Source organism: Pseudophryne corroboree, chromosome 6 (assembly GCF_028390025.1).
Source record: "Pseudophryne corroboree isolate aPseCor3 chromosome 6, aPseCor3.hap2, whole genome shotgun sequence".
Lineage (NCBI taxonomy): Eukaryota > Metazoa > Chordata > Amphibia > Anura > Myobatrachidae > Pseudophryne > Pseudophryne corroboree.
In genome coordinates, this window is record NC_086449.1 from 273,773,315 (window position 1) to 273,785,673 (window position 12,359).

At 46.7% G+C, this 12,359-nt stretch overlaps 1 protein-coding gene across 2 annotated transcripts in view; it reads right to left on the reverse strand.

The window, feature by feature from the left end:
* Window positions 1-251: 251 nt before the first annotated feature.
* SLC12A1 (solute carrier family 12 member 1) overlaps window positions 252-12,359 on the reverse strand; it is a 188,443-nt gene continuing 176,335 nt past the window's right edge. For both annotated transcript variants that reach the window (XM_063926056.1, XM_063926055.1), the window contains 6 exons: window positions 11,753-11,878; window positions 8,319-8,430; window positions 7,933-8,019; window positions 6,448-6,583; window positions 5,171-5,238; window positions 252-1,780 (listed from right to left, as the gene is read on the reverse strand). In XM_063926056.1, the coding sequence (XP_063782126.1) occupies window positions 1,645-1,780; window positions 5,171-5,238; window positions 6,448-6,583; window positions 7,933-8,019; window positions 8,319-8,430; window positions 11,753-11,878 (665 nt within the window). In that variant the 3' untranslated portion in view covers window positions 252-1,644. The remainder of the gene's footprint in view (window positions 1,781-5,170; window positions 5,239-6,447; window positions 6,584-7,932; window positions 8,020-8,318; window positions 8,431-11,752; window positions 11,879-12,359) is intronic.

Genomic DNA, 12,359 nt, shown 5'->3' on the forward strand with positions numbered 1-12,359 from the left:
CTGTAATGACTCTGAGCACCCAGATCTTATGCTGCTAAAATTAAACTTGCTGTGTTTTAATACTCTATGTATGACATTTTCCCAACTGCATATTTTATTATGTTTAAAAGTTTTTTTGTGTTTTTGGGGGGGAGAAAAGAAGACAAACAGAAGCATTATAAAGCATTACAAGTGGAAAATACCAAATCACAATGTAGTGCAGGAAAAAGGTTCCTTCAGAGAACAAATAACAATAACCATGAGAAAATAAATAATTTAAATATATTTATTCATCTTTCCATATATTTAAATGTCTCACAATCAAAAAGACTGATATAATATTGTACATTTCTAGAGTTCCCATAAAATATAGCCCACAGTTGGTCAGACATTAGACTGAAAAACAAATTCTTCAAAGGCGACTCTACTGTTGTTGAAAATCCTATTCTTTTGCTGTCTTAAGGGCCCTACACACTGGGCATTTTTGCGGAGGTGCACGACGGCTGATACGGCCGACGGGCGACCTGGCGGGGGGGGGGGGGGGGGTGACGGTGACAGGGGGGAGTGAAGTAGTTTCTTCACTACTCCCGTCACCCAGCCCCATAGCCTTGCATGCTAATATTGACGAGATTGTCCATATTGGCATGCACGTATAAACAAGCCGGCACCAACGATGAACGAGCGCGGGGCCACGCATCATTCATCGTTGGTGCCTACACACGGACCGATATGAACGATATCTCGTTCATTAATGAACAAGATCGGTCATATCTTTCAGTGTAGTCGCTAAGTGTGTAGGGACTATTAGGTCTATAAGATACAACTACAATATGATAATAGAAAATTTATAGACACAAATATATTTTCTTTGTGAATAATAAAATAGACCTAATTTAGGAATTGCACTGGATTCCTACTATAAAATGATTTGGCTGTGTAATGTGTGCCTAGATGTACAGCCCAATGTCAAGGTACTTTTTGCTCTCGGAAGATGACTCCATAAATCAGCAGCGTATCTAGGGTTACGGAGCAGTAGGAAAATCTGAAGAAGTGCACTAAGCAACGCCACATCAACCACTTTAGGATTATTTCAGTTTCTCTCCTACAATACTACTCGTTGGACAAATTGCTCCTAGAAAAGCATTAAATAAAAAAGTATAGGATGAGACCCAATGTCTGCCAACAGATTACTTTTATGGAGTGGATGCGGCTGTGTACCCTTGCTCGACACAATGGAATCTTCTTTTGCATTTCTGCACAAACCTAGAACACTCCATTATACTGCCCAATCCAAGCCATACTGTAGAACGATGCACAGCTCCTGCTCCTCTGCAAACCAATGCTCTCTGGTGGAAATGTGCCTGTGTGCAAATTAAGGCAAAAGCAATATGGCCAAAGGCAATTTTATACTGCGCCTCCATTCCACGTTTCATAAATAAGATGCAGATTACATGCTCTGAATATCATATCAATCAGTATTGTTATTATAATATGATACACAATATTATGTTTCTATTAAATATGTATACAGTATCTGATTTCCTTTTATTGTACTTTTGGCATTAATAAATTTTCTATACAAATGAGCCTTAGTTACGTAGTTAGGCAAATTAAATAGAAGATTAAAGATATATCTGAAAATAGAAATAGACTAAATTTATAGGATTAGGAGTAGAAAGTTAGTACACTCTTGTGGTTTCCTCTAACCAGTATCACAGGTGGAAGGTTTTTAGAAAGAATTTCTACCCATGCCATATATAGGTGATCTGAAACTGTCCCTTTTCTTGCAACCGGAAGACTTCTGTCAAAGAGAAATTGGGAACAGAAAATGAATCGTTATAATCACTCATTTAGCTGTTTTACATGTTGTCTCCCCATACTCATCATTGCCTCCCCCGTCTCTCTCTCTCTCTCTCTCTCTCTCTCTCTCTTCTTGTCTATCCTGTCTGCTAATATAAATTAGGTCATCACACTTAATGTGCATGACACGCACCAATCTACAAGAATTAAAAAGCGATACATCATTTAACGCTTCTCTCACCCCAGAGGCGTATCTAGGGTAGGGTGAGTGGGGCACGTGCCCTGGGCGCCTTGGCAGGCCCAGGAGAGGGGGGCGCCGCCGGCGGCCAGGGCATCATGCCCCACTCGCCCCCGTCAACCCTAAATGTGAGGGGAGGAGAGCGCAGCGTCTCTCCCTCCCCTCACCGCCGCTGCCAGCACTAGCAGCGCTGCCAGCAGCGCTGCTGTGTCCGGTCTCCGACGTTAGCCAATCAGAGCTTGCGGACCGGCTCCTGATTGGCTGCCGGTCCGCGAGCTCTGATTGGCTAGCGAACCGGCGCCAGACAGCCGCTGGAGACCTGGAGCGGTGAGGGGACGGAGAGGCGCTGCGCTCTCCTCCCCTCACATATCAACAACAAGATAGTCGGTGAGTGACCGGGGGGGGGGGGGGGGGTCGGCGGCAGCGGCACAGTGAGGAATGTATCTGGCACCAAATGGGGCATGTAACTGGCACTGAGTGGGGCCCGGCACTGTGGGGCATGTAACTGGCACTGTGGGGCATGTATCTGGCACTGTGGGGCAATGTAACTGGCACAGTGGGGCAATGTAACTGGCACAGTGGGGCAATGTAACTGGCACTGTGGGGCAATGTAACTGGCACTGTGGGGCATGTATCTGGCACTGAGTGTGGCATGTATCTGGCACTGTGGGGCAATGTATCTGGCACTGTGGGGCATGTATCTGGCACTATGGGGCATGTATCTGGCACTGAGTGGGGCATGTATCTGGCACTGTGGGGCAATGTATCTGGCACTGTGGGGCAATGTATCTGGCACTGTGGAGCAATGTATCTGGCACTGTGGGGCATGTATATGGCACTGTGGGGCATGTATCCGGCACTGTGGGGCAATGTAACTGGCACTGGTGGGCATGTATCCGGCACTGTGGGGCAATGTAACTGGCACTGTGGGGCAATGTAACTGGCACTGTGGGGCAATGTAACTGGCACTGTGGGGCAATGTTACTGGAACTGTGGGGCATGTATCTGGCACTGTGGGGCAATGTATCTGGCACTGTGGGGCAATATATCTGGCACTGTGGGGCATGTATCTGGCACTGTGGGGCAATGTATCTGGCACTGTGGGGCAATGTATCTGGCACTGTGGGGCAATGTATCTGGCACTGTGGGGCAATGTATCTGGCACTGTGGGGAATGTATACGGCACTGTAGGGCATGTATCCGGCACTGTGAGGCAATGTAACTGGCACTGTGGGGCATGTATCCGGCACTGTGGGGCAATGTAACTGGCACTGTGGGGCAATATAACTGGCACTGTGGGGCAATGTTACTGGCACTGTGTGGCATGTATCTGGCACTGAGTGGGGCATGTATCTGGCACTGTGGGGCAATGTATCTGGCACTGTGGGGCAATGTATCTGGCACTGTGGGGCATGTATACGGCACTGTGGGGCATGTATCCGGCACTGTGGGGCAATGTAACTGGCACTGTGGGGCATTGTATGTGGCACTGTGGGGCAATGTAACTGGCACTGTGGGCCATTTTCAGTGGCCACACCCCTTCTGGAGCGTGACCACACCCCTTCTGGCGTGTGGCCACACCCATTTTTTCAGCGCGCGCACATATCCTTCTTTTTGTGTTTTTATTTTATGTATTTATTTTGTTATTTATTTTGGGGGGGGGGGGCACCATTTTCCATCTTGCCCTGGGCTCCGAAAACCCTAGCTACGCCTCTGCTCACCCCTCCTGTATGTTGTCACAATAAGTAGCTAATGGAAAGACCACTACTCCCAGCATGCATCACGGCAGGTTACTAGCAGCAACTGTATGAAAATTACCTGACCCGCAAAGGGGGAGATACAGGCCCAAAAGTATTAAACCTTAACAAGTGTCTAAGTGGAGACGAATAAAGAGTGATAAATGACCAGCCAATCAGCTCCTGCCATTTTTTAAACACAGCCTGTAACAGCCTTGCCAGTTAGGGAGCTGAATGGCTGGTCAGTTATCTCTCATTTATCTCTCTTTATCCTTCTCCGCTTCTCCAACTATGGGGGTCATTCCGTGTTGATCGCACGTAGCAACTTTTTACTGCTGGTGCGATCAACTAGATGCCGCCTATGGGGAAGTGTATTTCTGCATAGCAGGGCTGCAAACGCTTGTGCAGCCCTGCTATGCTAAAAAAGTTTCCTGTAAAAAGACCCTGTGTGATCGATCCAGCGATGCAAGTCCCGGAATTGACGTCAGACATCTGCCCTCCAAACGCCTGGGCACGCCTGCGTTGGACTCACCACTCCTCGAAAACGGTGAGTTGCCGCCCGGTTCTGCCTTCCTCCTGTCAATCTTCATGCGGTTGCCGCTGCGACCGCTTTTCTTGCTAGCGTCGTCGTTGCCTGGCGACCGCTGTCACCGGGCAATGACGCGCCTGCGCAATGTGGCCGCCGCGCATGCACATTTCCGACCCGATCGCTCGGCTGCGAGGAAGCGCAGCGTGCGATCGGGTCAGAATGACCCCCTTTATCTCTTGTTAAGGTTTCATACATTTGAGCCATAGTTTGAAAGTAAAAATAGTAGACAGAGGGGAGTAGTAGAGTGAAGACAAAGAGGCAGGAGAGGGACTGAGGGGCACATGGGACAGAGAGGGAAAAGAGAGGGGGGAAACAACAAGACTGAGGGTAAGAGAGAGAAATTAGGGCATAGAAACAGAGAGAACAAAAAATAGAATAGTTCTGTGATGGAATAAAGGCTTCCTTTGCTGAACATTTTGACTAAAAAACGCTGTACTACAGTGCACAACGAACAGCTCTCCTTGCTTATTGATGAATAAAGCTCTACCACATAGAATTATAAGACAGTGCCCCCACTTCAATATCATACTTACGAGATGCAGTTAATTTGCCGGCTGTCGCGATCCCGGCAGTCAGGATACCGAAGCCGGAATCCCGAAAGCTGACAATGCCATCAGCCGGAATCCCGGCGCACAGGGGCTATTCCCACTTGTGGGTGTCCACAACACCCACAGAGTGGAAACAGAACCTGTGGTGAGCGCAGCAAGCCAACAAGGGGACTCTTTGCTCTCGCCCTGCTGCTGGAATTCTGGTGGGCGGGATGCCACTTTCGGTATATTAACAGCCGGCCTCCCGACCACCGGGAATATGTATGTATTCCATACTTACAGGACAATGAGGTTAGCAGATCGGGAGTGTTCTTGCAGAAGTTCATTAAGTCGTACTTGCCGATAACTCTGTGAATAAATATGTACATGTGGTAAGGCCATAGGCAAATATCACGGTGTTTTGTTAACAGTGTATATAACCCCAGGAATACGGGAAAACAACATTTACTGAGCGGTATAATGTATAACAGACATTGGTAGTTAATCATGCTGGATTTGTACTAAATAAAGCCCAGACTTTCCACTTCATCCTCTTTTGCTGTTGGTTGCCAAAGAAAAGTCCTGAAGAAAGATAGGATGAAGTCAGTACCATGGCCCTCATTCCGAGTTGATCGGTCGCAAGGCGAATTTAGCAGAGTTACACACGCTAAGCCGCCGCCTACTGGGAGTGAATCTTAGCTTCTTAAAATTGCGACCGATGTATTCGCAATATTGCGATTACTAACTACTTAGCAGTTTCAGAGTAGCTTCAGACTTACTCTGCCTGTGCGATCATTTCAGTGCTTGTCGTTCCTGGTTGACGTCACAAACACACCCAGCGTTCGCCCAGGCACTCCCACCGTTTCTCCGGCCACTCCTGCGTTTTTTCCGGAAACGGTAGCGTTTTCAGCCACACGCCCCTGAAACGCCGTGTTTCCGCCCAGTAACACCCATTTCCTGTCAATCACATTACGATCGCCGGAGCGAAGAAAAAGCCGTGAGTAAAAATACTTTCTTCATAGTAAAGTTACTTGGCGCAGTCGCAGTGCGAACATTGCGCATGCGTACTAAGCGGATTTTCACTGCGATGCGATGAAAAATACCGAGCGAACAACTCGGAATGAGGGCCCATGTTTCTGCTGACTCCTTCCAGTAAAATGATGCTGGTCAGCTGGTGCCACATTTCAGAAGAAGTCTTTGTTACAGAGATTACTTCAGAAATGTAAAACCATCACCATTTATTTTCAAGAAATCAGTGGTAAAATGCCATTGGCTACATCCAATCAGTGTGCAGGGTGTACGGCCTGGGCCACCTTGATCTAGGGGCCTGAGTGCACCCAGTATTGATATGCCCTGAGTTTCTACAATAACGTTTGAATATCTCCCAGCAATGAAACTAATGTTTGTTACCGTTCTGCACGTGCACTAAAAAAAGCAAGCCAGATGTGTATAGCAACTCACACAGATCATTTTACACAGAATATTCTACCAATAAGCCCTAGATTACTACATATGCCAGCGGAAAGATGTTTTGTACTTTTCCTGCATTGAATGGCACTGTAGGCCTCTCATTTGTACCTTTTCTATTAACATCTCCAGCTCGGAATCTGTTATTTTCCAGGGATTTTCTCTCCTCACTTTCTCTGCGGTGGGGACATCCATAGCGCTCTCATGGAGTCTGTAGGGTTCAATCATCTCTTCGAAAAATTTCCAGCTACAAAAATACAAGCAATGCTCTGATAGACGGAGGTGATTGTGCCTCACTAACCAGCTGTGCTGGGGGACAGCCATTGTTCTACTCACAAGAGGGCAGAAGTATCAAGCTTTGGAGAAAGATGATAAAGTGCAGCTGTTGCAACCAAAAGGCTTTTTTCTGTGATTTATCAAGCAGGGTTTGGTATGTTTGACCGGAGGACGGGATGCCAGCGGTCACAATACCGATACGAGGGCGAGGTAGGTATAATATGCCCTCTCCCCTACCCCTTAACCCTCCCTCTCCCACAGCCTAACCTTAACCTCATCCCCTTAGTGCCTAACTCTAACCTCCCCCCAGGTGATGCCTAAACCTAACCCCCTCCCAGCAACCTAACCCTTCCCCTTAGTGCCTAAACTTAACCTCCCCCTGGTGGTGCCTAACCCTAACCCCTCCTCCCCGCAGCCTAACCTAACCTTCCAACTCCCCCCCCCCCCCGACCCTAACCCACCCATGCTATACTTACAGTCGGGATTCCGGCTGTCAGCATTCTGTTGGATATTGGGATTCCGGTGTTGGTATTCTGACTGCCGGGATCCCGACAGGAGGTATCGTAACCGGAATCTAATAGCGGATTAGAGCTGCAGTCAGTGAGCTCACTGACTGCAGTTCTAGTCCACCATAGTGCACACAAGGATGCACCATCGAGCGGATATCGGCCGCATCATTAGACTTCTAAGCATCTCTATGGTTACTCAGAATGTTCAACAGTACTTGGCTGCAGATGTCTGAGGAGCAGCATCTTCAGTCCCTGAAACCCCCATGCCTCCGACTTGAGCCACCGCCCTGTCACCGCCCTGGAATGTCTATCGGAACAGCATGGATCTCCATGCAGTTTCGGTCTGTGTTTACCAGCAGTGACCATCTGGACACATGTGCATAAGTAAAACATTGGGCGATTTTACCGGATGTTTTATTTGCATCTATCTCTGAATCAGACCCTAAATGAAAAAATAGATTAATACCTTTTTGTTACATTGCTCCTGATATTCCTAAATGATGCCCCAATACACCCTTATCAGAACTAATCTGCCCTACCACACCCACATTTCATGAAGACACTCCCACTTTACAAGTCACACCCCTTTTGATACCCAAGGATCAGGACAATCATGTCAATATTGTGATTATTGTGTATCTAAAAATAAAATAATAATATATTGCCCATACAACTGCAGTACTACGATTACTATAATGCTAAATTAAATCTATGTCAGCACAGCTTATTAAGGTTACAGTTTCAATAAAGGAGGTAATAAAAGTTTTGTAGTTTGTGGCTACAAATCTGACAATATTCCTTCATTTCATACCTTTCTTTGCTTGGCTTTGTATTAATGTCTGCAAGAATATATACGTCTGCAAATTTAATGCGGAATTTACTCAGAAGTGATGCCATCCTGTGGAATAAAGAATAAAATATCAATGCAGCATAGGGTTCATAACTAATTTCCATCCAAATGGAAATAACGGAAAATAAATTCCTACTTTTAGGTACCACTTAATGGAAGGAAATAAGATGTCCTGCCCTCCTGGGAACATACATATATATTCATGATGGACTTTTTATTAGTGTATTAGTGTTTTTGGAGAAAATAATGAGCACATGTTCCACTTATAGCAATAAATAAGAATATCTGCAGTTTTTGTTTCAAGAAAAAACAACAATTAAAGTCACACAGACAACATCCAGCATTACATCATTTTTTCATCTTCTATACGGTTCACTTTCCCTCCAATAAAAATACGCAGTTTGCAGTCCTTCCATTTCTTCTTCAGGGTCAGAAGGTGTGGGATTAGAAGAGTCAATCCTGCAAGAAAGACACTTATCATACTGTACTCTTATATGTCCTCAGTTTCCAAATATATACATACAAAGATTTTCGGTACCATTTATTATTTTAGACATTTGTATTCATTTTTGCGTGTTCCCATTGGGTGCAGTGGCGGATTTAGGGGGGGGGCACCAAGGCACGTGCCCCCCCTGTCATTTTTAGTGCAGACTGACATGCGGACGAGTGTCCGCATGTCAGTCTGCGGTCTCGCTTCGTCCCCTGCTGTTAGGAGGGACACGGAGGGCACAGTGCACGCCTCTCCTGTGTCCCTCCTGTGTCTCCGGCGGCCGCTGGTCTCATAAAGGAAGTGTCGTTCGTGAGCACTTCCTTTATTACAGTGACCCGCGGCCGCCGGAAACCCAGGAGGGACACAGGGAGGCGTGCACTGTGCCCTCCGTGTCCCTCCTAACAGCAGGGGAGCGGGGGGAGCAGCGGCGGCGGCGGAGGAAGGGGGGGGACGGGGGACGCACTGGGGGGGAATATCTGGCACTGGGGGCATATTTGCAGGGAGGGGGGGGGGGCGAATATCTGGCACTGGGGACATATATGGCACTGGGGGGAATATCTGGCACTGGGGGCATATCTGGCACTGGGGGGGGGATATCTGGCACTGGGGGCATATGTGGCACTGGGGGGGGATATCTGGCACTGGGGGGAATAACTGGCAGGGAAGGGATATCTGGCACTGGGGCATTGTCTGGCACTGGGGGCATATGTGGCACTGGGGGGGGGAATATCTGGCACTGGGGCATATGTGGCAATGGGGGCATATATAGCACTGGGGGCATATGTGGCACTGTCGGGGAATATCTGGCACTGGGGGTATATGTGTACCTGGCACATGGGGGGGCTATATTTGGCACTGGGGGCATGTGAGTACCTGGCACCGTGGGGGAATATCTGGCACTGGGGACATATGTGGCACTGGGAGCACAGCCCTAGCAACAAGGACTACCTCCTAGCAACGAGCATGACACCCAGTGCATGAAACCCCTGGCAACGAGCATGACACCCAGTGCATGAAACCCCTGGCAACGAGCATGACACCCAGTGCATGAAACCCCTGGCAACGAGCATGACACCCTGAGCATGAAAACCTCTGGCACCGTGCATGGAACCAAGAGCATGAAACCCCTGGCAACGAGCATGACACCCAGTGCATGAAACCCCTGACAACGAGCAGGTATTTGAAAAGTAATTAGAAGCCTTACTGTAGGACTTAATGTGTAATGGGCATTACGGTGTGTGGCATAATGTATCACGGACATTGCGGTGTGTGTCATAATGTGTCGCAGGCATTACGGTGTATGGTATACTCTATCGCTGGCATTGTGATATGTGGTATAATGTCTCAGGGTCATTGCAGTGTGTGGCATAATGTATCACGGACATTGCGGTGTGTGTCATAATGTGTCAGGCATTACGGTGTGTGGTATACTATATCACGGGCATTGTGGTATGTGGTATAATGTCTCAGGGTTATTACAGTGTGGCATAATATATAACGGGCATTGCGGTGTGTGGCATAGGGTATAACGGGCATTGCGGTATGTGTCACAGGCATTACGGTGTATGGTATACTATATCACGGGCATTGTGGTATAATGTCTCAAGGTCATTGCAGTGTGTGGCATAATGTGTCCCAGACATTGTATGTGCTATAATGTATCAGGGGCAGTGCAGTGTGTAGCATAATGTATAACGGGCATTGCGATTCCTGTCATAATGTGTCACAGGCATTACGGTGTGTGGCATAATGTGTCTGGGGCATTACAGTGTGTGCATATTGTGTCATGTGCATTATTGTGTGTGGAATAATGTCTAAGGGCCATTGCAGTATGTGGAATAATGTATACTGGGCATTACTATAAGGAGGAAAAATGACAAATAATGTAAGGGGCATGAATCAGGATTATTTTTCTTTTCTGTGGTGGCCAACGTCTGGGCGTGCAGGTTGCAAAACTGGGGTATAAGGTAGTCTTTTCCTGCAATACCACGCCCATTCCAACGAAGCCACGCCCATTCCAACGAAGCCACGTCCCTTATGGTGCCCCCCCTGTAATTTTTTTCTGGATCCGCCCCTGATTGGGTGGGTGAGGGAAGGGGGTTGTTTGGAGGGGTGGGTGAGGGGAGGGGGTTGTTTGGAGGGGTAGGTGAGGGGAAGGGGTTGATTGGTGTGGTGGGTGAGGGGAGGGGTTGCTTGGATGCGTGGGTGAGGGGAGGGGGTAGTTTAAAGGGGTGGGTGAGGGGGTAGTTTGGAGGGGTGGGTGAGGGGAGGGGGTTGTTTGGAGGGGTGGGTGATGGGAGGGGGTTATTTGGAGGGGTGGGTGAGGGGAGGGGGTTGTTTGGACTTACAGCAGAAAAGTACCAGTTTGTAAATATAAAGGGGCTTATTCTGAGTTGGCCGCACCTGCGTCTTGCTGCGGGTGCCCACTTATTACATTATGGTAATGTAAGAAACCACCTGTGTATACTAATCATCATATGGAAGTCTTTACCGTCCACTCTTCTTACACCCGCAGCCGTCATCATTAGTTTCAGGACTTACACCAGCCTCATGCTGGATGCACAACATCCATCTTACACAGCTCCCTGCTCCCTCCGCATTCTGCGAATGATCACTGAAGTGAACTGACACACCCATGACCCATCCCACAACACTGCTATGAGCAGAGCTCTGTGGAATCGCATGGTCGCCCCCACCCAAAAAAGCCCACTCCATGGATAGTATTGTACAATATATCCCTTGTTTTCATATAGTCAAAGACTCCTCCTATAGTGATTTATTTATGTTTTTATAATTCATATCAAATAAAATAAATTAAATGGTTTTCCTCTAGAACTGTTAAAGATTTACTTTTTTAAATGTCCCTCTAAAGCCACAAAGCAGAATGGTATCGAGAGACTGTTCAAAAAGGTAAAAGCTGTCCCACGATAAAACAGATGACATGACCTCTGCCCTCTACTGGCTTTCATCTAATTCACATTCTCCAAGCACTGTGGCCATGGAAACTCACAAATTGGGTCACTGTATCTGAGGAACCTTTGTGGCACTTGTGTCTACTTGGAGGGAGTGTATTATCTATCTATCTATCTATCTATCTATCTATCTATCTATCTATCTATCTATCTGCCAATAGTTAATCTTTAATCAATTCCATTAGCAATTTATAATTCAATATGTACAGTAGATCCCATAATGCTTTTCAGCTTCTTTAATACTCCTGTTTATACTGATCTTTGTGCCGTTTCAGTCCTATCCCAAGAGTGCTTTTTAATACAATACCTTATTACATACCTCCGTCATCAAACAGCCACCAAACATCAATTGTGCCCTTCCCTTGTTTCTTCTTAAATTGTTCGCTAGACTCTACTAGCCTCTGGTTATACTCGCCCCCATGTACTTGTGGAGTTGGACTGATATCTGAAATACAGAGCAAACATTGATATTGAGCTACATTTTCAGTGCAGGACACCAGCATATAAATGTAGGTGCCGAGAGAGCCCTTAGAAATGTGTTTCTATATTCAATGCTGAAAATGTAATTTGATTGTGAAAAGCTCACATACAGTATTTAATGTCCTGGTAAAAATGTGGAATTCAGCAGCATACCATGAAGAGAATGGCTCTGTCATACAGAGCACCAGGCTGAAATCACCAGAAATGTGCAAACAGTTTAGGAAATGTCATCTTCAATTATTGAAGAGATGGAAGTTCATAGACAACATTACAGTATCAATCTGCATTACCTACAAGAGTCTTATTGCTATTGCTCTCCCAAATCTTCCATTGCTGGTAGAATGTGTCACATATTCACATATTGCCAGTGGTTACATCTAGATTATTTCTGTAATAAATCCTACACATTTTAAAATGAAATGACATGATGTAGCTTTAAATATGTA